The 23133-nt window shown below is 39.0% G+C and overlaps 5 protein-coding genes across 6 annotated transcripts in view; 3 read left to right on the top strand and 2 right to left on the bottom strand.

The window, feature by feature from the left end:
* On the bottom strand, window positions 1-1527 carry LOC122786006 (olfactory receptor 6N2-like). Its single transcript, XM_044051996.1, has 2 exons — window positions 1489-1527; window positions 1-1332 (listed from the first exon to the last, which is right to left on the bottom strand). The coding sequence occupies exon 2, from the start codon at window positions 1223-1225 to the stop codon at window positions 242-244; it is 984 nt and encodes a 327-aa protein (XP_043907931.1). The 5' UTR covers window positions 1226-1332; window positions 1489-1527; the 3' UTR covers window positions 1-241.
* A 2292-nt stretch (window positions 1528-3819) lies between these two features.
* On the bottom strand, window positions 3820-5478 carry LOC122785997 (olfactory receptor 6N1-like). Its single transcript, XM_044051983.1, has 2 exons — window positions 5447-5478; window positions 3820-5304 (listed from the first exon to the last, which is right to left on the bottom strand). The coding sequence occupies exon 2, from the start codon at window positions 5195-5197 to the stop codon at window positions 4217-4219; it is 981 nt and encodes a 326-aa protein (XP_043907918.1). The 5' UTR covers window positions 5198-5304; window positions 5447-5478; the 3' UTR covers window positions 3820-4216.
* Window positions 5479-10449: 4971 nt separating this feature from the next.
* On the top strand, window positions 10450-14307 carry zgc:162396 (uncharacterized protein LOC555292 homolog). Its single transcript, XM_044051762.1, has 6 exons — window positions 10450-10761; window positions 11582-11742; window positions 12617-12833; window positions 13064-13164; window positions 13723-13860; window positions 13964-14307. Exons 1-6 carry the CDS (start codon window positions 10651-10653, stop codon window positions 14052-14054), a joined length of 819 nt encoding a protein of 272 aa, XP_043907697.1. The 5' UTR covers window positions 10450-10650; the 3' UTR covers window positions 14055-14307.
* Window positions 14308-15524: 1217 nt separating this feature from the next.
* LOC122765465 (putative methyltransferase DDB_G0268948) lies at window positions 15525-21128 on the top strand. The gene is made up of 6 exons (XM_044019721.1): window positions 15525-15811; window positions 15917-16077; window positions 17359-17575; window positions 17946-18049; window positions 19172-19309; window positions 19382-21128. Exons 1-6 carry the CDS (start codon window positions 15701-15703, stop codon window positions 19476-19478), a joined length of 828 nt encoding a protein of 275 aa, XP_043875656.1. The 5' UTR covers window positions 15525-15700; the 3' UTR covers window positions 19479-21128.
* Window positions 21129-22892: 1764 nt separating this feature from the next.
* ube2f (ubiquitin-conjugating enzyme E2F (putative)) overlaps window positions 22893-23133 on the top strand; it is a 30699-nt gene continuing 30458 nt past the window's right edge. For both annotated transcript variants that reach the window (XM_044019137.1, XM_044019136.1), the window contains exon 1: window positions 22893-23117. The gene's annotated coding sequence lies outside the window, so the exon portion shown is untranslated. The remainder of the gene's footprint in view (window positions 23118-23133) is intronic.

The raw sequence follows: 23133 nt of genomic DNA, 5'->3' as shown, positions 1-23133 counted from the left end.
AACACACACACACATATGTATGTAAAACATGTTTACTTGTCACAATTTAAATACTCTTTAACATTGTCCATCAAGAGAATGTTTTTGTTCCATTTGGTTACATTTTTATTTCAGTCAACATCAAAACACCTTCAAATGATTTAATTCACAGATCAAAAAAGTATTTCCGCTGTGTATCATGACATTATTGCATCTGTTGTGAGTGTCTCTATTAAAAGGCCTCAGTCAACAATAATTCACATCAGGACGGGGAGACTGTGTTTCTCTTATTTCTGATGTTTACTGTGTGAGCGAACATGCAGCAGCATGACAACATTCTTAAGATTTGTTTTCTAATTTCAGGTAACTTCAGACCGTACACAAGAGGGTTGAGAATGGGAGGAATCACAACAAACTCCAGTGACAGAATTACACCCAGAAATGGATTCAGCTCCTCAACATTAATCCTGCTGAGGGCAACGTCACAAAACACAGTGATGGAGTAATTGACGAAAGTAACAATGTGTGGCAGACAGCTTTGTATGACTTTGCTCTTAAACTCAGAAGAGCGTTTTCGACACACCAGAAAAATCCGTACATACGTATACAGCACAAAAGCCAAGGGCAGAAAGACAGTGGTGATGGACACGAGCATACCAATGAGATTATTGAGCGCAGTAGACACACATGACAGTTTTACAACAGGCCAGTTTGCACAGAATACTTTTGGTATCTCATTTCCACACAGAGGAAGTCTGGAGGCGAGATAAACACAGGCGAACACAGAGAGGACTGGACAGATCCACGCTAAGGCTATCAGCTTAGAGACCATCTTCAAGGTCATTTTGTTGTGGTAATGTAAAGGTTGACACACAGCAACATACCGATCATAAGCCATGACGCCTAAAATGGTGAGCTCATAGGATGCATAGGTGTAAATGACATAGATCTGAGTAAAACACGCCCACCTTGAGATCAGATGAGTATCAAACACAAGGTCTCGGAGAAATCTGATGAAGAAGCCAGCAGAGCCATAAATAGAGTTAATTGAGAGGCACATAACAAAAATATACATGGGCTCATGCAAATTTTTCTGCCGTGCTATTACAAATATTATGACAAGATTAGCTGAGACCATAGCAGCATACAACAGGAGACACAAGGCAAATGTTGGGTAGCGGTAACTGCCTAAGTTCATAAACATGGTGAGGTTGAAATAAAGGGGAAAACTATTATTATTTTCCATTTACTTCATAAACTATTCAGAAGAGGGTTTGATGAATAAACAAAACACAGTAGAGCACCTTCTACTGCTACTCACTGGTTCCTTTTTCCTTTACTTGAGGCAGCTGTCTGTTGAACAAAAGAAAAAACACTTCCACAGTGACAGTGCAGGAAATTTGCATTTGTAATAACCTCTGACATCAAAAGGAACTAAGAAAGTAACTTAAAACACAAAGCCTCAGTTGTATTTATTGTTTTAAATCAATGTTTTTTTATTCATCTCACCGTTCCCAGATGCTCCTTATCATGTCCCTGTGTCCTCTGTAGCATAGCGGGCAACCACCAGTGTTTTAACATGTCACACAAACTGCAATGACATCATCACAGAAGGGGAGTTTTCAGTATTGATTTGCATATATACTAAACGTGACTCTGGTGGAAAAAAAACACATTACTCAGAGTTGGTTAAAGTGATAAGCAATGGCCAAAACCTGGAAAAGGATATTTATAGGCACATCCAAAGGGCCGAGGGTACACTGAGAACACTAGGAACACCATATTAGTAATTGGTAGTTATTTACTCTGCTATTAATTCTATTGCTATTAATCTGCGGTTCCAAAATCTGGGCTGCACTCACAGCCTGCGCATTGTGCGTTGATGACACAGTTCGCATCATGCTCACGTTCTACCTCACTATGATTCCAAATATGTATAGGGAATGGTGAAGGTGATTAATGCTGCATAGTCAAGTCAAGTCAAATCAACTTTTAGCACATTTAAAAAACAACCAATGTTGTGCTTTACAGAGTTAAAGGCACAGCAACATAAAAGGTATGAACATAAAATCAATAAAACATAGAAGCAAAACAGTAAAGTAGTGACAAATTGTAAAAACTGCATTGAGGTGTACGGGTTGACTTTTATTTTTTATCCTGAAGTGAGGGCCAGGTAGAAGAGGTTTGTCATTGTTCAATGGTGGAGGCAGATTTAATTTCCATGGGTAATTTGTTCCAAAATTTGGTCGCAGCTACAGAAAAGGTCCAATTGCCTTGGGTTTTTTGTCAGGATTTTGACACATCTAAAAGCAGCCTGTTATCAGACCTCAGAGCTCGGGATGGGGGGTGAAGAAGACCGAGTTCTGAGAGGTAAGATGGTGCCAAACCATTAAGAGCTTTAAAAACAGACAATAATATTTTAAAATCAATATTAAAATGAATAGGAAGCCAGTGGAGGCAGCGCAACACGGGTGTGATGTGGTCTTGTTGCATTTTTTCCTGTTAAAAAGCAATCGGCAGTGTTCTGGACTAGCTGGAGTCACTGGACAGTTATCAAAACAAAAAAGCTGTTATATATTGTTGTGGCACATTTCCTGCCAATGAGGAGAACCTTTGTTTTATCACTTAAGTTTGTGAAAGTTGTAGGAGAACCATGATTTCATGTAGGCAATCAGAGTGAGAGAGAGAGGGAGGTGGGTGGTAGGATGGAGGTAAGTTTGGTGTCTGTCTGTCTGTCTAGTTCAGCTCGACCGTTATCCTTGACAGTAATTTGACTTTTTAATCAAACAAATATGCAATGTGCTCAAGACAGGTTTTTATCGTTTTAATTGCGTATGCTGGCACAAATCAAAGCCGTTTCTAACTCGCCACAACCTCGAGGCAGCCATACACGCCGTCATTAGTTTAAGACTGGATTATTGTCATGCACTTTATGTCAGTCTTCTCTGAGCCGCCTTCATTTACTGCAAAGTGCAGTAGCTCACCTTTCAACAAACTCAACGAGACGGGGGCATGTCACTCCAATCCTTTTCTCTCTCCAGTGTGTTTTTGAATTGATTTTAAACATTTAATGTTTGTTTTTGAAGGCCGAAACAGCCTTGCGCCAACCTATTTAACTAAAATAACTGTTCACAAGCATGGCAGAGATTTGTGGTTGTCTAGGTCAAGAGGTAAAAAATGGAGTGACCCAGATTATTCAGTTGCTGCCCTCAGGATCTGGAGTAAGACCCTTCCCCCACCCCCACACCCCCACATACACTCATTTGTGTAATCAGTGACCTCAACCGCTTTAAATCCAAACTTAAAACACATTGAGAATGGCTTGTAATACCATTGTTCATTTTTTTCATTGTTTTGTGGTTTTAATTATTATTTTCATGTATGTTTTGGTTTATGTTTCAATAATTAGTTTTTACACTATGTGTTTTTAATGCTGTGTATCTGTAATGCTTTTATTTTGTAAAGCACTTTGGTCACCTGTGGGTTCTTGTAAAGGACTAAAGAGATGAAGTGCATGAAATTACATATCTATCTATCTATCTATCTATCTATCAGCTAGCATGCTAAAATTTAGCTAGCAAGCTCTCTAGCTAGCTAGCTAGCAAGCTCTCTATTACTGTATATGTTTTCCCCTTATAATTGATTTTTATAAGAAAATATTTTAACACTTTTTGATTGTCAACAATCAATCGGTATTCAGTATCATGTCAACAAATAACAACTGACAGTAGATAAATAAATTGTGCTCGACAGATTATAACCCTAAACCTAAACCTATAAGTGCCTGTTATCTGTTGACATGATACTGAATATCTATTGATGACAAGCAGAGGGTCAACAATAGACTATAAAAATAAAGTGACACCCAGAATATTAGATACTAATTAATGTATTATAAGACATACATCAGATGAGCCACATATACAAAACTTGTAGGACAAAGGGATAACATATACCTTAAGGAAAAGAATATCAAAAATAAGCAAAGAAAATCTTATCTTGGTTCTTTTCACAATAACATAAAATACGTTTACTTATCACAATTTAAACACTCACAAGAGAATGTTTTTGTTACCTTTGGTTCCATTTTTATTCAAATCAATTGACATAAAAAAACACACCTTAAAATGATTTAATTTACAGAGCAAGTATACATATAGATACACTGTTTATTATGACATTATTGCATCTGTTATGAGTGTTTCTATTAAAAGGCCTCAGTCAACAATAATTCACATCAGGACGGGGAGACTGTGTTTCTCTTATTTCTGATGTTTACTGTGTGAGCGAACATGCAGCAGCATGACAACATTCTTAAGATTGGTTTTCTAATTTCAGGTAACTTCAGACCGTACACAAGAGGGTTGAGAATGGGAGGAATCACAACAAACTCCAGTGACAGAATTACACCCAGAAATGGATTCAGCTCCTCAACATTAATCCTGCTGAGGGCAATGTCACAAAACACAACGATGGAGTAATTGACGAAAGTAACAATGTGTGGCAGACAGCTTTGTATGACTTTGCTCTTAAACTCAGAAGAGCGTTTTCGACACACCAGAAAAATGCGTACATACGTATACAGCACAAAAGCAAAGGGCAGAAAGACAGTGCTTGTGGTCGCAAGCATACCCATGAGGTTATTGAGCGCAGTAGACACACATGACAGTTTTACAACAGGCCAGTTTGCACAGAATACCCTTGGTATCTCATTTCCACACAGAGGAAGTCTGGAGGCGAGATAAACACAGGCGAACACAGTGACTGGACAGATCCACGCTAAGGCTATCAGCTTAGAGACCATCTTCAAGGTCATTTTGTTGTGGTAATGTAAAGGTTGACACACAGCAACATACCGATCATAAGCCATGACGCCTAAAATGGTGAGCTCATAGGATGCATAGGTGTAAATGACATAGATCTGAGTAAAACACGCCCACCTTGAGATCAGATGAGTATCAAACACAAGGTCTCGGAGAAATCTGATGAAGAAGCCAGTAGAGCCGTAAAAAGAGTTAATCGAGAGGCACATAACAAAAATATACATGGGCTCGTGCAAATTTTTCTGCCGTGCTATTACAAATATTATGACAAGATTAGCTGAGACAATAGAAGCATACAACAGGAGACACAGGGCAAATGCTGGGTAGCGGTAACTGCCTAAGTTCATAAACATGGTGAGGTTGAAATAAAGGGGAAAACTATTATTATTTTCCATTTACTTCATAAACTACTCAGAAGAGGGTTTGATGAATAAACAAAACACAGTAGAGCACCTTCTACTGCTACTCACTGGTTCCTTTTTCCTTTACTTGAGGCAGCTGTCTGTTGAACAAAAGAAAAAACACTTCCACAGTGACAGTGCAGGAAATTTGCATTTGTAATAACCTCTGACATCAAAAGGAACTAACTAAAGTACTTTTATGCTTATTGTTTCAAATCAATGTTTTTTTTTTACTCATCTCACCATTCCCAGATGCTCCTTATCGTGTCCCTGTGTCCTCTGCAGCATAGCAGACAACCACCAGTGTTTTTAACATGTCACACAAACTATAATTACATCGTCACAGAAGGGGAGTTTTCACTATTGATTTGCATATACATTAAATGTGACTCTGGTGGGAAAAAAACAACTTTTAACACTCAGTCAATGCACACATCTACACACTTTTCCAAACACCTTAACGCATGGTTAATTTAATATGCTTAATGATAAGCAATGACCAAAACCTGGAAAGGGATATTTATAAGATTTATAGGCGCAGTCTGAAGGTACACTGAGTACACTAGGAACATCATATTAGTACTGCTATTAAAAATGTATAAATTGTTTGCGGCATTAATGCTACACAAACTTTCCTTTCAAATTCTGCTTGATGGCTGCATCACCTCTGTTGCCTACAGAGCCCCAGACGTGACAAATACTAAACAGTGGCCACAAATAAGTATTTCGTACACACAAATAGGTATAATGTGTGCACAAAATACAAATTTATAATAATACCTCCGCGCACGCGTCACATATACTCAGGGTCCTGTAGTATCCCATGTCACCATCGGGTGGCAGTACAAAATCTGCGTGTAGATGACACAATTCGCGTCATGCATATGATGCGCTGTGTGTGGAAGTATACACACAGTATACTTGGTAAGTATACTCCCAGCGTACTTCTCAAGTATATACTTCCCAAGTAAGCAAGTACATACTTGCTAACTTGAGTATTGAGAAAAGGCCTATGACTTCTTTGGCACCATGATTTCATTTCCTGTAGGCAATCAGAGAGGGAGGTGGGTGGCAAGATGGAGGTTTGGGGCACAGGTACAGCGGGGTGTCATGTGCATCGAACAGTGAAAATGGAAATTAAACTCAGACGACTTGGAGCAGTGGTTCTCAAAGTTTTTATACATAAGTACCACCTGAGAAAATACTGAGCTCACGAAGTAACACCATGATCACCAACGTCAAAATACAAACTATTCATATACATATAATGTTGTATAGGGCTCCAAGGATTATTTGATTATTAATCAATTCCTGAATGAATCGTCAACTACTTTGATCATTGACAGGTTTGCTGATTTGTCAGCTTGGATATTTTCTGGTTTATTTGCTCCATGTAACAAAGAAATAATTAAAACTGAATCATTTTGGTTTGTGGACAAAACAAGACAATCGAGAACATCATCATCTCCAGGTTTGGTCAACACTATTTTTCAACATTTTGAGAAACTAATCGACAGATTAATCGATAGTTAGTTGCAGCCCTAATCTTGTTCTTTAACCATTTTATCTTGTTATAGTTCTATCTCTTTATTACTTATTTAAATATTTGTTTTATTTATAGTATTGTATTTTTATTTAATACTGTCCTTTGGGCATTTGTGAATCAACGATTCATATTTAATGATATCATAATTATTTTTAATAGTTTATTTTGACGCTCTTTAATTGTTGTTGCACGTTTGCCATTTTTAAAACAAAACAAGTAAAGCCTTTGTCATGGTTACAAAAATGTATTGTCTGTTGTTTTATTTTGTTCCTTCTTAGTCTTTAGTGTTGTGCCATCATTCACGAAAAGTGAAAATCAACACAATTTAAGCACAACCATTTTAGATTAAAGCCTGGCATGTTCTTAGTAAGGCTAAGGCTGACATAGGCAACACAGCTACAACTGTGCAGATTTCCCCCAGAATCATCATGTAATTTACTGCTTTATCATTGGCGTTGATATAGGGCCCCAAAATTAAATGTTGCTAATTTGATCAAGGCCCCAGGAAAGTTTGTGCCGGCCCTGTCTGCTGTCAATTTCCTCTTCTATTACATTCCAAATGTGCTCTATTGGCTCGATCCAAATCTAAAATTCTTTACTGGATCTAGGTGGAAAAGACACTGGGATTCACTCAAGTCATTGTTATACAGATACTCCCACTCCCACCAGCCTTGAATATGTAAAAAAGAAGAAGAAAAAGAGTTCAACTATTTTATCGGTTGCAAGTTCTTCATCAAATCACAATATTCATTGATAGATTCACACAAATGAAGTGTGTGTTGGCTCAACTCCACTTAGGTGATGACTTGGATGTCAAAGCTGTAATGAGAACCCGAGGGGCAGAATACTGCATGTTTTTCAATATGGAGAGTGACTAAGTTACAAATGGTCAACAGGTCATTATCTCCATCATCCCCCCAAGAGCAATTAAACACACTGTGCTACCCCAGAGGGCCATCCCAGGTAACCAAACCAAAACAAAAAATGTTTTCCAATTTAGTAAATGGTCAAGAGAATATTGGTCGCAGTGCTTTAATTCTGTTGCACTTTCATGTAATATCCATGATAGTAAAGGGAACTTGTGTATTTCTGGAGGCAGTGTTTTGACTTGTCTCATGTCTAATATTGTGCAACATTTAAAAGTCAGACACAAAAAAAAACTTTTCCTTTGAAATGGTGTGCAATCAATTGTCAAGATACACGTCGGTCAGTGTAGTGGTTAGAACTCCTGCCAGGTTTAAGCCCCGGTTGGGTCAAGGGCCTTTCTGCATGGAGTTTGCATGTTCTCCTCGTGTGTGCGTGGGTTTTGTCCAGGTTCTCCGGCTTCCTCCAACAGTCCAAAAACATGCAATATGGGGATTAGGTCAATTGGACACTCTGAATTGACCATAGGTGTGAAAGTGAAAATGTATGGTTGTTTGTCTCTCTATATATATGGTCCTGCGATGGACTGGTGAACTGTCCAGTTTGTACCCATCCTTATCGCCCTATGTCAGTTGAGATTGGCACAGCACCCTCCCGTGGAGGATAAAGCGCTAGAAAATGGATGGATGGATTGTCAAGATGTAACTTTAATTTCTAATCAGTTTTTCAGCCAATTTTTCCGAAACTGCTGGGGGTTTTTTCCGGTCCCCTCCTGACCAAACTAGAAGTTCACTGGCCCCCAGGTCATTTTGAGTTTGAGGCCCCTGCTGTCTCTTAAATGAAAAATGAAGGGACATCTCTGCACATTTGCACATTTCTCTATACTGTGAAAGACCTTCATGATCAGTGAAAGAAGGTGTTAATGTGTTACTTTGTCGTACTTGGTTTTATTCCACAATACACTTTTCATAGAAGTTCACACACAATCAGATAACCAGAGGAATATCTTTGACCCATGTGTACAGGGTCACCACCATGGAGAGGTCACGAGAACATATGACGCACGATGGCATGGAATCCATCCTTGAAGATTCCTTCGTCTCACGATGTCTTTAATACCATGATTAACATAGCCTATAAACTCCAAATTCTGTGATTAATTTTAACGCATATTTACATTATGACAACAACTGGCCATGTGATGTAAGGTTAGTGTAATAACTTGAAATAGTCCCACAGTTGTGGGTGCTGCAACACCAGACAGAGGCAATTAGCGTTACTCAGTGTTAACGTGAAATACATTGTAATGAAAGAAAAAGCAAACAAAACAGTTCTGAATGACTAAAATGGGTTTGGCTCAACTCCGCTTAGATGATGACTTGGATGTCAAAGCTTTAATGAGAACCCAAGAGGGCAGAATACTGCACATTTTTCAATATGGAGCGTGACCAAGTTACAAATGGTCAACAGGTCATTATCTCCGTCGTCCCTCAAGAGCAATTATACACACTGTGCTACCCCAGAGGGCCATCCCAGGTAACCAAACCAAAACATTATGGCGGGGGGGCATTAGGGTTTCAAATGTTGTGCATTTTCCTTAACCAATACTTGGGTTATTGGATGTCTTTTTCTTTATTTATTTAAATTTAAAACAGTGCACATTAGCAGAACGTACTGTAACTAATGGGAGGCTAATAAAACAATGAGGCTGGTGCTTACGTCAGCCTGTCTGCTCGTTGCTATTCTTGAAGATCTGAAGGGAAGGCCAATCGGGCTCACTCAAAGCCCGATGCGGCCAGGGATCCGGAGCTCAAAGACCAAGTTGCCAACGTCAGGGGAAACACTCGCTCTGCTGACTTGGATGTCTGTGGGACACACAGATATTGTCTGACGAACTGTGAAACATGGCGTATTTGCTTTTTTCACCAGTAAAACAGGGTTTAAATCCAACAGGGCAGAGTTTTTCCACAGAGGACGTTTCTGTTAACTTTGGCCCTGAGTGGCGGCACTATGTCACGGCCAATGTGCAGCTCAGAGGTCACGTCAACTCACTTCACTTTGACTTCTTCTCCTGCTAATTACATTAGTGCTTCGATTGATGTGCGCCCTCTGCTGGTATAAGTCATAACTACACCATATCTCAAGCCCTAACAAATGACACACAGATGAATAGCAACAGCTGAAATCTCTCTCAGTCAGTTAAATTATTAATAGCAGTTAATCAACTAAAAGTAAATCATTAACATCCGTGCTGTAGCATGGTAACCTGCGCCAAGTGCCACTACTTTTACTTTATTGGGTGTCTTGTGTACCTAATAATGTGGCCATTGAGTTTAAGCATCTGAATGTGTGCATGAAAAAGTCTTTTAACAGAACAGAAATGCATATAATTCAGCTAACCAAGCCAAACTGTATCATAAAAGCAGCGACAGACTAAAAGGATCTGACACTATGTTTTCTATATGCATATTGTGACGTTGACAAACTCATGTACTGTAAATGTATAGAGTATTGACACTGGCGTCAATATGCAGCTAAGAAGTGCAGAATTCATTTGGCTATGAAAGGATAAAGTCTGCAGCTCAGCTTGACACTGGTCAAAAACCAAAGTCTGATTGAAAGAAACACTGCAGTGAAATATTTAACAGTAAATAACTAACTGATTACATTCCGTGTGCACTGAGCTTCTGCTTCTTTAGCAGGATTACTCATGTTAACAGCAACAAAATAAAAACTGAAATGTTCTTTTCTGCACCACTCCGGTGTTTGAGACTGCAGTTTGGTTTACTCAGTAACTTAACTCTGTGTAAGTTAGAGATTATTTTCTTGTCTGTGACGGATGAACATGACCTGTGCCCTACAGGAGTTGGGTGTGTATGTGTGTGTGTGTGTATGTATGTGGAGATTTACCAAAAAGATAAGTTCTTACAAGATAAGACAGGAGCTGTGTAGAATCTAAAGGTGGGCTGACAAGAGACTAAAGGTAACTAAAGAGAAAGCTTTGCTCAATAAAGAGACAAAGAGTTTACGCACCGTCATGACTCACCGCTTCTTTGAGGGGAAGGAACATGCCTCCATCTACCAAACATATCGCTTTCCGCCTCCTGATGGTCTCAAAAATATTATTCTTCAATACTTGGATAACAAGGTATGGTACCACCAAATGTGCTTTGAGTGAACAATACACTGTTTTATCACAGTTTGGAGCACTGAAGGGCATTTTGCTGACCAGAATATAAAAAGTATAAATATATACTTTTTTTTATATTTATATCTTCGGCTCCAAAAAAGAAATTCTCTTCTCCTGTTATATATCTATTTTGTTTGTTCGTATTAGAGAGAAAAGCGGAACCATCACACACTCCTTGTTTGAATGCACAAATTCTGATTCTGAACAAAATTGCTACCATGTGATTGGCAGATTAGATATTTGTTGTAGGAGCCATACATTCATTTGTATTTTCTGGTTTCCTCCTGAACATCAGGGGGTGCAATGGTTAAAGGCCGAGGCTGGAACTGACTTTTAGGAACAGGTGTTGCTAATTTTGGCTAATTTTCATTTTCCTAAAATAAATGCAATTTGAGTTTCGGTATCAGTTTCTCAACTATCAATTAGCAATTAGTAGCGGCTGAAAATGGGACTTGGCGACTACACGTGTGTTGACAAGCAGTTGAACGTTTGGTGTACCTAATGCGTTTGGTGTACCTAATATATTTGATGTACTTAATGTTTGGTGTACCTAATACGTTTGGTGTACCTAATGTTTGGTGTACCTAATGCGTGCACGTTTGGTGTACCTAATGTTTGGTGTACCTAATAGTGTACCTAATGTTTGGTGTACCTAATGTTTGGTGTACCTAATACCTAATACCCCTAATGTTTGGTGGTGTACCTAATGTTTGGTGTAGTGGCAGGTGAGTGCCTCTCAAACGATCACACGTGCTAAATACTGCGTATCTTTTCCCAGAAGGGACAACCACACGAGCTGGCAGTCGATCTAGGATGTGGAACGGGTCAGAATTGTCAACTACTCGCGCCACACTTTGAAGAAGTCGTGGGAATGGACGTCAGTGAGTGTCAGCTGGACGAAGCCAGAGCGGTGCAAAGTTGCCCCAACATCACATACAGGTAATTATTCCCAAAACTTCCCAGCATTCCACACTGTTGTTATTTTTAAACTTCATGTTTACATAGATAAAAGATGAATTATTTTATTTCATCACTAGCCCGTTTTGAATTAACCAACCATTAATTGCAATGACTGACAGCATTAAATTTGTGTGTCTATGTAACACAAAATTCAACTCTTGTATACAACAAGGTTCATTTCTACATGAGTAAATCAGCGTAAACAGAACGTAAGGATTCATCCGTCAAACTCTGGTTGTAACTGAAAACAGACTATATAGAGAAAAAGGAGTAATTGATCCAATTGCAGTTTTATAGAGATATAAAAACCTGCTCTCTTAGGCTTAGTTATTGGTTTGTGTCTAACTAACCTTAGGAGAACTATGAGCTAATGTACTTTTTAATGTTTTGTGATATTGACATTCCACCAGCAATAGAAATGGAACCTCGCCAGAGCAGGTACTAAAAAAAAGTACCTGGTGCTACGCTAGTGGATACGCAAGTTAACCGTGCTGTGCCACCATTTGACAGGACATGGCCGTATGTGACGCTGCGGTTTAGCCGTATGTCCCTGCACCTGTTATGCAGCCACTGTGCTGAACAGGCCAGGTTTGCCTCAGGCTAAGGCCTCATGGATGAATGTGGAACACATGGTGGCTGAGTCACACTGCACGCTGCTGCTGCTGCTGCTGCTGCAGAGCTCATACTGTTATACCAGCTATTTGTTCATAGGCTTTGGATTTACCCTCCACAAAAATGCCACAAAGATGAGAAGGATTATCATGTCTGTGTCACAGTAAAAAGCCACTGTCTCTGTGTCCATTATTTGGTATTCACATGTTCTGATTGGTTGATTTTCCTGTTTCATCTGCAGGAAAGGGACAGCAGAGGAGCTTCCATTTTCACATAACTCAGTAGACTTGCTGACAGCAGCATCAGCAGCCCACTGGTTTGATCAGGACAGGTTCCTGGCTGAAGCAAGTAGGGTTCTGAAACCCCGGGGCTGTATGGCTCTGCTGGGCTACTCTGATATGAGCAGCAAACTTCACTACAAGAACTGTGGAGAACAACTCACCCATATCTATAAAGAAGTGAGTGCACTCTGACTGAGTGGAATTATCACCAGTATCTTTTAATACAATAAAAGTCCCTCATCAATAGGTATTTCCATACTATTATTAATACACAAACATATACAAATGCATTTTTACTTTTTGCAGACAACATACACACACACACACACACAACGTCATTTAAACCACTACTCCACACAATGCAATAACTGCTGAAATGTATTTGTAATAATGTAATCAATTCCCAGGTGAAGCAGACGCTAATGCCACACACAAACAACCGTGTAGCTGTATGTGATAACAAGCTGGAGGATCTTTACGCTGCCATCACTTTTCCAGACAAAGAGAGGTATCAAATTGTTCTTTTTTATTTCTTTTTTAAACAATAAACAGTGAAACGCTAGACAATAGAAACAAAGTCTGAACAAGAACATCATGTAGTGCAGCCTGAGAAATGATTACTTTGGGCCATAATAATGAATTCGAATGAATAATGACCTCTAACCTAAACATAAATAAAAGTGTTTGTGCTCAAAATAGTCCAATTAAGAGATTCTGGTACTGTGTGTTGTACAGTATCAGCCTACCCCAATCCCGGTGATTGTCCTTGCTGGTAAAGGCTAAAAGCAGACAATTACACCAGATCTAAAATCTGCTTTTTGTTTTTGTGTTAAAAAGTTATTTATGGAAGTAAGTGTTGGGGCCATATGTAGAAAAAATAAAACCGCATTAATTCTGAGGAAAAAAGTCAGAATTCTGAGATTAAAGTCTCAGAATTCTCACTTTATTCTCAGAAATCAGAGAAAAAAATGTCTGATTCTCTTCTGTATATTTGCTTTTTGAATTCTTTACCTTGTTTTTTTTTCTTCTTCTGTGAAATAACACATGGATATTGATATACACACAGGATTGAATATACCGAAGCAAACCATTTAATCTCATTGAGAAACCTGATGGGATTCATTGAGACCTGGTCCGCTTTTCAAACGTACAAAAAGAAAGACCCCAAGTCTGCTCAAGACCTGCTGCTCAACACTCAGGACAGGTAACCCCACCACACCCCAAACATCCTAACCACCTAATTTACGTGTGTGTGGCGCTGTACTGAGCTGTGATGCCACATAATCATTCTCTGCACTGCTTCACAGGTTTCTGGCTGTGATGGCTGTCACGTCTCTTGACACAGAATTAAAGTGGGAGCTGGAATATTACTGCGTCCTGGCATCGAAACCCCAATAAGCTACACTGTAGCACTTTTTAACATTTAAACATGTGATGCATGTGATGCATTCAAGGTACAGTGTAAAATTTGGCAACATTTATTGCAGCTACACCTTGCGCCGATTGTCCTATTTTTAAATCTTTAAGAAGACCTTTAAGAAGAGAACATATTTAATGTGGACATTCTTGTCTATTTTCTTTGTCTTCTTACCCCTTTTTTTTCTTAATCATTGTAATTGTCAAATAATAAATTGTTGAAATTGTTAAATTACCAATATGTCTTTCTTCTTTAGACTATGACACCAAACAAGTGTCCATAGCAGAATAGGCTGTTTAAGCAAGTCTTAAACCCACAATAAAAGTGGCTCCATTTAAAAGGGAAATAATCAGGCTTTCCAACAGTATAAGATTTATTGCAACGAAGCATTGTTACAACAAAGAAATAATCGACCAACACACATTTCTTTACTTTTGGTGCTAAATGTGTGTAAGTATCAGTTCACCACTGGAAAGATTATATTTTTTAATTAAAACTGGGTCATCAATGTATTAGAAATATGAAGTAATATTTGAAGTCAGGGCTCATGTAGGAGAATGACAACGACTCCCAGAATGCACTGTGCTCGCTGCCCTGAGGCAAAGCCATAGGCCACACCCCCTTCTTACAGAATGAAGCAGGCGGAGCACTAATTGCGCAAGCACACGAATCCCTGTGAGGAATTAGTTGGCAAATTCATTGCAGACTTGTAAATTATTCGCAATTTTTTTTTCTATGGTGCTAAATTGTACAGAGATGTGCAGTTAAAACAAGGAACAAGCAGTAAGTTCCCATCATTTGCCAGTCAGCGACTAAGAGGCTAGCCTCCAGGCTAACGCTAGTTTGCAGAAGAAGCTGGAAACTCAGAGGTTTTACTGTCTCCATTTCACTACTGACGCCAATACTGGACTCTGTTTATGCTCACACAGTATACGATGTGATCTACGTATTAAGATTATCCCTGTCTGTTCTACCAACAACTTTGAGTTGAAAGACGACCATCGCCCCCACCAAACGTTTGAAATAATTTCAAGATATTTCATGTCCTATACTGGACCAATGGATGGAAGTTTTCTCATTACACACACACAGAAAAAGTGTTACACAGATTTACAATAGCAAATGTGCTTTTGCAGCATTTCTTTGCCTGCAAGAGGTAAAACGTGATGAGGCAATAGTTAGAATAGAATAATACCATGGTGCTAGTGTTGGAATGTATTTGTGTTTATTGTTTGCAACAGGAAACAGTCTAAGTTCAATTCTGCTGACTCTTTGGTGAAAGAGTGCCAACATTATTTAACCCACTATCACATGGACCTTTGAGCTTCATGTGGATTTCCATTCATTATTACATTCATTTATATTGGCAGTGTTTTAAAGGAGCAAAGGTTGTGCAACAAGCGAGTTCGATCTCAATATTTGTGGAGCTGCCTCTTTAACACGCTCAAAAAGTTGAACTGTTGGCATGAAAGGAACCTCCCATTTCCCAGGCATCCCTGCTGCTCCATGCAAGTTCTCTCTTGCCTAAACGTGCGCCTACAGACAGTGTGGTTTCTCCTAGCCAGTGAAAAAGCAGACCCTTGAATTAATGCTAGATTAGCAGTTCAGAGAGGCGTCAGCTACAGCAATGGCCTACCGTTTCTTTAATGGCCAGGCACATGCTGCGTCCTACTGGAAGCACAGGGTCCCTCCTTCGGATGAGTTGGTACAACTGGTGCTTCAATTCCTGGAAAAACACGTAAGTGCCAAAAGATGAAGGATCATGTTTTGAAATGATGTTCCTGGTCTTATTATGACTGCATCTTGCCATAACAACGTGTAAACATGATGACTGACTTGACAGAAAGGTCATCCATTTGAGTTGGCAGTGGATGTGGGTTGTGGCTCAGGGCAGGGAACTTTGCTGCTGGCGAAACACTTTGATTCGGTGGTGGGGACAGATGTGAGTCCTGCCCAGCTGGAACTGGCTTTGCAGCATGCTAAAGAGAAAAACATCACATATAGGTAAGCATGGACTATTCAAGAGTCAGAGTCACTTTTTACATGGCACGGTAGCGAAGTGAATTGAACATTCTGTGACAGCTTATTACTTTTTTCAAAAACTATAATCAAAAGTGCCTATTGAAATAGTGATTTTAGAAAATGACTATTGAAATCATATGATCTCTTCAAATCTGAATCCAACAAGGAGCTTTGTGGAACCTTGGCCAAAGAGAGAACAATGTGACCCTTGTCTGGCGATACTATGAGGCCCACATTACACAACAAGTGGAGAACTGGGAAACAGGCCAATGACTGACTCCAAACTAGCTTCCCTAAACCTGAATTCTTTTGCTGCTACTCCACAGTATTTTCTAAGTCAATTGCATACTTTTACTACAATATAGTTCCCCATGCATCTTTGACACATTGTTAACAAAGGAATAAATTGGATGGCTGAATAATTTTGGGAGCATGTTGTGGAGTGTGGGAGTGAAGTATTGTTTTTGGTGGCTCTGTGTGTGTGTCTGTTTGTTTGTTTGTTTGTGCTTCCACACTTGCACTTGCCAATATGACCAACAGAGGCCGCCAGAGGCTTGTTGCGTGAATGGGGTCTGCCATCTCTGATTGCCTTGTTTAGAAATTGTACCAAAATGACAACTACATGTCTAAGAATAATAACAAAGTGTTATTACTTCCTAACATGCCATCGCTGGTTTAATCCTTATATATTGTTTTGCTATAGCACACATTAAAGAAATATACATTTATGTATAGGGTCATAGACTCAGTTAAAATGCTGTTGTTTTTACAGCCTCTTCATAGTGATCGTATCGGATTTAACATTAACACATAGTGATTTTGATCAGTATCGGACCGATGCTGAGAATCAGCTCATAGTTTAGGAGTGTGAATGTTAGACCCATAGTTTATGTTTTATAGTCCTGTCACAACAACCCCACAGCTTGGTTTTCAACCCAAGAGTTATTCAGTCACTGAACTGGTGCTACATTAACTTAACAGTGTTTTAAATGTGTTAATTGAAACTCGTACTTTTATTGATTCTGAACCTTTTTACATTGATTGGTTTATTTGAACAAAGTATAAGAAGAACATAAGCAAAGTCAATTTTTAATATGGTGTGACTGAAAAATGAATACATCACTGAATTAATAAAGGCAGTGCAACTATTAGCAATGCTGTGTCACACTTGGTGCATGTTTGAGTTAAATAACGGATTACCTCAAATGTCCTTTTTCCCCAGTAGTGTCAGAAGTTTTAAAGTTGCTCCTGTTCCATCTTCAGGGAGTGTTTGGCTGAGGAGCTGCCATTTGCTGACAGCTCAGTGGACCTGGTGACAGCCATGACTGCTTTCCACTGGTTTGACAGGCCACACTTTCTCCAGGAGGCCCACAGAGTCCTGAAGCCCCGTGGCTGCTTAGCCCTGCTCAGCTACACCATGGACATGGAGATCAGCTACCAGGACTGCTGCTTGCACACACTCAACCAAGTCTGCAAAGAGGTACGTGCAGGGAGTACTGATACACACTTTTACTTCTGCAGGTAAAAAGTAAGTGTTGAACAACCTGTTAAAATACACCCCCAACTTCATTAAAACATGTCTGAAGAATAAATATGTTTAAAATGAATTACAAATGCTTGTATGACACTATCAAATCGAATTAAACAACACCACCATCTGGTGGTCATATTTCTTTTAATGGAGTTGTCCTCAGTTGGCTTCATTTTATTGAATAACTGTCTCCGAGATGTTATGATTTTGTTTTTATACAGCAAAACATACTGTATCCTGTTATTATACAAGGCTTTGTGTGAAGGAAACAATCTCATGACTCCATTTTGTAATGTTATTGTCCTCTTTTCACTTTTAGTTTTATGAAGCCTTGAAACCTTACCGCAACCCTTGTCTTGGTGCCAGAACAGATGTTTTGTACCGGGCGGCATATGAATCCATCCCTTACCCAGTCAAGGAGTGGTGAGAGACCATAATGTTTCGTTTTCAGAAGTTTTTCTGAAACTTTTTTTTTTTATTGAACTGTAATAAGGAAACGTGTGTTAAATAAATGTTTAAACTTACCTTCATGCATCCTCTGTTCTCACTGCAGACCCGGTGTAACAGACCAAATGAACCCCTGTCCAGAATAAAACCTATAGGCCAGAGTATACGCCTCTTGTGGTAAAGAAATGTTGATTGTATTTACACAGTATATTCATTCACTGATATTTATAAACAGGAACGCGAGCATGTACTTACCCTGGAATATTATATATATATATATAATACCCTATATTTTAGCCAAAAATTATAAAATATATATTTTATAAATATATAAAATGTAGGATATAGAAGTCATCCACTACTTTAGTAAGTTTCATACATTTATCCAAAACAAGTCTCTAATTGCTAACAAACATTTGTTTGACATTTCACATTTTCAGGGTTAGGGTATTTTAAGATTTACGTCAGTTAGCTTTCTCACTTAATTTACATGACACAGCTGAATCCCCAATAAAATGTTGAACAATTAACCCATTCTTGACTAAATACAATCAAAACCTCCTTACACAAGAGGGGTATATTCTGGCCCATACTCCGGGGTTAAAGCGACTTAGGCCATAATATACCCGAGGTATTATCTAGCCTAGGGCGCTTTAACCCTGGGTTTATTCTGGACTGGGGGTTCGCGACTGTAAAAATTGACTGTAGGTGTGAGAGTGGATGGTTGTTTGTCTCTGTGTTGGACTGGTGACCTGATTAGAGTCCACCCCGCCTTTCACCCTATGTCAGCTGGGACTTGGCTTATCCTCCTTATGTGGGGGATAAAGTGGTAAACGATGAATGAATGAGTAAAATTGAGGTTATGAGGTTCCAAAAAAAACCACTAGAGGGAGGCATTTGATCAAAAGTGTTTGTTATATTGGCACATGTTTAAATTAACTCAATCACTTTGACCCACAGCTCATAATGAACGTGTACAATGTCTTAGAAATAATCATTTAGGAAGAGTGCACTGTCTGTTTTATCTCTGCACTGTTTTGATAGTAATCTGTGCAAATAAAAGCCTATAAATGGAGGTATGTTTTATTGTGTGTGTAGGCAGGAGAATATATGGGTGAGAAGATCCATGCCCCTGTGCAGCTTCATCGGGATGTTGGAGACCTTCTCAACTTATCAGGCTCTGCTGAGAGAAGACCCACAGAGGGCCGCCAATCTCTCCCAGGACATGTGTGAAAGGTACGCATTGCATTATTATATATATATAGCCCAAAATATGTAGTGGCAGCTTTGGTGATAATGCCCCACCAGGCTGATGTCCATAATGAAGGTGACCTCAGCTGAGACCGAGCTGATGGTGGGAATAAGGTATTACTACGTGTTGGCCTGCAAACCAGAGGAAGCCTGACTGTTTCCAGATGTCCATCAATGCAACCAAGGAGAAAGAAGACCTGGGTTATTGTTGACAATATTCTGCTTAGCTGGTCCCTCACTGAGTACCACAGTGGTTTTAAATGTTTAATTATTGTGCAAAACTGTGTAATGCCAAGAGTCAGAACTTTTTAACTGAGTAACTTTCCGAGTGTGTTGTCTCGGCTCTTTCAAATTCTGTACAGTGAGTGTGGAGCAACTTCATTCCCGGCGAGGCATTCTGTCAAACAGTGTCTGGTGTACAGGATGTATCCATCTCCTCTGTGCATGCTTCTGACACCACTCACAGGTTATTATGTGCTAGAGCCTGACAACTGAAATGTTCCGTATTGTGAGTGTGATATCCTTGTCACGAAGCATTGGATCACATATACACGATGTCGCTGATACATGATAATATAGGCTTTTCCCGATACTTAAAGTCATTGCAAATCACACCAGCTTCACACATGAATGACGAGGCTATGATAAAATGTCGGCACCACACATTTATTATAAAAACACAGCCTATTTGTTTTATTAGGTCAACTATTTCCCAGCCTCATTCCCTTACTCCTAATCTTACGAGAGATGTTAAGCCATATTATTAAATTGGGAGTCTGGCACTGCATGTAGTTTGTTGTTATATATATTATATATACATTAACATTGAGAACTGATGTAATGTAACACAGCATTTGTAGCTACTGTTAATTTCCAAAGCCTGGAACGTAAAAGGGCTTTTAAATAACAAATATAAAGTAAGATCACATACAATACAAAACAATATGACTTATCGGCATAATCTACTGGCCCTAACCACTAAGTTTGATGACCTACTAGGTCAGCAGAATGCATTACCTGCTAGTATAAACAAACATGTGTATACAGTATACTAGGGATGGGATGATACCACTTTTCAGTGTCTGATATACCGATATCAGTCCGATGTAGTCATTTTAGACCATTTATGAAACTATGAAGCTGTCAACCAAACATTTGTGCTGAGTCATTTCAATGACTTTGCAACACATATAATAAACAGACAAAACATGACTCAGCTAAAATGTTCTATTTCTATTTTTCTGTCTGTGCATAGTGAAGCATGTGATGGATAGGATTTTTGGATCGTATCAGATTTTACATTTTTATCTGTCCGATAATATATGATCCAGTGATTTTGACCAGTATCGTACCGATACCGATTCCCATCCCTAATACATACAGCACACAACTACCTCCAACCACCCTTACTCGTGACTCTTCACCCTTCACCACAGTGAAGACGTGAAGCAAACACTGAGTAAAAACAAGATTAGTTTTCCTATGACATGTGCATTAATCCTGTTCTTGCAGAGAAGTTTTATCTCTCGTAAACAAATTAGTCACATCTGGGTCATGGGGTCCAGCAGAAGGAGCAAAGCCCCCGGTTATTTCTACTGTGGCTGCTGAGTCATAGTCACTGTTTGATCTGAGCTGACAGCCAGATATACTGTAACTGTGGTGCACTCAGATTAATTGGTGGCAAAGCATTATGAAAGGAAATGTACATTTAAGTTGTGCTGTGGGGATGTATTATTCAAATTCTTTCATGAAAGTTACCTAATCCTTCATTTCAGGTTGAAATAAACCAGTGTGTTATCTCCCAGTTGATGAGTCAACCCCAAAATTCAGTCCAAGTCTGCAATGCAGTCTGAGTAAACAAAGAAAATTTGAAGAGAAGATGTTTGCTTAGAGGTATAGGAAGGAAGCAGAGATGTCACAGATGATCTAAAAAGTCCCAGCAGTTCATAACATAGCAGCAGATCAGTGGTGTTCTGCCTGGAAAGTATCAAGCATCAAAAAAGAAGTAAAGACAGGATAGTGGAAAGTCTTTGGGTATTTTTTTAAATGCTTATTAGAAAAGGGACCAAAAAACAACATCAAAACGAGAAAGGAAAATTGGTTTTGACAGATTGTTAGCAGTAGGATTCACCTCTGAAACTTTTTAATGGGCACTTCATGGTCTTAAGTCATCAGTAGTTTTTATTCCTCTTGCTCCTGAACACACACAAGTATTTAGATATGTTTTGGGTAAATTCTTCCTTTACATCTTAGACAAACATTAGGAAAGTTGGATGTTTAAACTGTCCTCCCACTTATGTTTCTGATAGCGACATCTCCCACAACCTTTCAAGTCTGCCATCGCTGCCTCGCTGAGATTTATTCATGGGTCAAATGTTTTACAGTTGTTGTGTTGTAAATTGTGGGAAAATGTTCAGAAAAAAATCTAAATGTGAGGTTTTAGAGTTGAACATGTTTATTAAATCACAACAACTACAACTAAAAATAATTATAATGACGTGTTACCTTTTTCCCCAGTGCTCCTCAGTCATGGATGAGAGATGGAAATGAAAGTGAAGACAGATTTACAGCCTTTAAGAAATCCCCAACTCTGGACTCAATGTCATGATAAATCCTAACATTTTTTGCCTCCAACATACAGACTGCAGATGGGTTTTTGACTCTAGGTCAACATTTTCCAAGTCACTGTTGGGCTGTACACATCAAAGTTGACACAAGCTAATTAAATATGGCATTTCTTCAAAAAAATTGCTGAGGAGATAAACAGACTTTTAAAATGACTTGAGGTACATGAGTTAATTCCTCCCTTTGGCCAGAAAAGCATCACATAATTTTTTATTTTTTTTTAATCCCGTCTCTCCACACAGATGGTGAGCCTGAAGACCCACAAGTGACAGAAATATTTCATTTTGAAGTGAATCCTCTCATTTTTTTAGTGTTATTTTTGGTTCATTTGAGGAGAACTTGAAAAGTTGTCTCAAGTACATGATGTCCTATGTCATCTGGAAATTTGGGGATTTGTGCCATTTTATTTCCTTCATCTTTATTTTTAAATAGGCTTCATTGTCTACAAAATCTAAAATTCTGTGTGTGTGAGTGGGGGGGATCGAGTGAATTACAATTTTTGACAAATAATATAGGTTTTTGTTCCTATTTTCACAGTGAATATGGATAAAAGCTGTCCTGTGCTTCCATAAAATCAAAGCCAAGGTTACTCTTGAATTATTGCCTTGTTTTCCTAGGTGACTCTTCTGTTACTTTTACGTGTCTGAGGATGAGTTTGTTGTACAGATGCTGATAACAGAACACAATCAGGTATAGCAGTTTGAACTTTTGAAATATCTTTTGAAATGTCCTCCCCTCAGCTCTTTGGATTGTGGAAAATTTTGTAATATAATATAATATAATATAATATAATATAATATAATATAATATAATATAATATAATATAATATAATAACCGCAACTGCACATTAGTAGCATTTAAAACTCCAACTAACCGGAATCGAGAGCGGCGGAACTATTTATCACTCCCGTTTGGACCCGGACAACAATATCGAAAGGCAATCACCGCACTTCCGTTGCTCATGACGCCGGAGCGAAGTTGTGACAGCTGATTTTTCTGTGAGGGTAAATCCACTCACAGTCCTCAAATCCCCTGCGTGGAGAGGACTCAGGAGTCGGCTGTGCCTGCAACAGTCTACGGCTGGAGTTGCAGACGGCGGCTTGAACAGCAGAGGAGGCTGCCTGGTTGATTATGGTGTAGCACGGAGCGCTAGCTTTGAGACAGCAGGTAAAAATCTAAAAAC

The sequence above is a fragment of the Solea senegalensis genome, linkage group LG2, assembly GCF_019176455.1.
Source record: "Solea senegalensis isolate Sse05_10M linkage group LG2, IFAPA_SoseM_1, whole genome shotgun sequence".
NCBI lineage: Eukaryota > Metazoa > Chordata > Actinopteri > Pleuronectiformes > Soleidae > Solea > Solea senegalensis.
Note: the sequence above shows the minus strand (reverse complement) of the source record. Positions and strands in the feature narration are given on the sequence as shown.

What these genes read in the sequence shown, in the direction of transcription:
- LOC122786006 (XM_044051996.1), bottom strand. Translation starts at nt 1,225, where the DNA reads ATGGAAAATAATAATAGTTTTCCCCTTTATTTCAACCTCACCATGTTT.
- LOC122785997 (XM_044051983.1), bottom strand. Translation starts at nt 5,197, where the DNA reads ATGGAAAATAATAATAGTTTTCCCCTTTATTTCAACCTCACCATGTTT.
- zgc:162396 (XM_044051762.1), top strand. Translation starts at nt 10,651, where the DNA reads ATGACTCACCGCTTCTTTGAGGGGAAGGAACATGCCTCCATCTACCAA. An exon ending in TTCAATACTTGGATAACAAG is followed by an intron (nt 10,762 to 11,581) that starts GTATGGTACCAC and finishes ATCTTTTCCCAG; the next exon opens with AAGGGACAACCACACGAGCT. An exon ending in TGCCCCAACATCACATACAG is followed by an intron (nt 11,743 to 12,616) that starts GTAATTATTCCC and finishes TTTCATCTGCAG; the next exon opens with GAAAGGGACAGCAGAGGAGC.
- LOC122765465 (XM_044019721.1), top strand. Translation starts at nt 15,701, where the DNA reads ATGGCCTACCGTTTCTTTAATGGCCAGGCACATGCTGCGTCCTACTGG. An exon ending in GAGAAAAACATCACATATAG is followed by an intron (nt 16,078 to 17,358) that starts GTAAGCATGGAC and finishes TTCCATCTTCAG; the next exon opens with GGAGTGTTTGGCTGAGGAGC. An exon ending in CCTTACCCAGTCAAGGAGTG is followed by an intron (nt 18,050 to 19,171) that starts GTGAGAGACCAT and finishes TTGTGTGTGTAG; the next exon opens with GCAGGAGAATATATGGGTGA.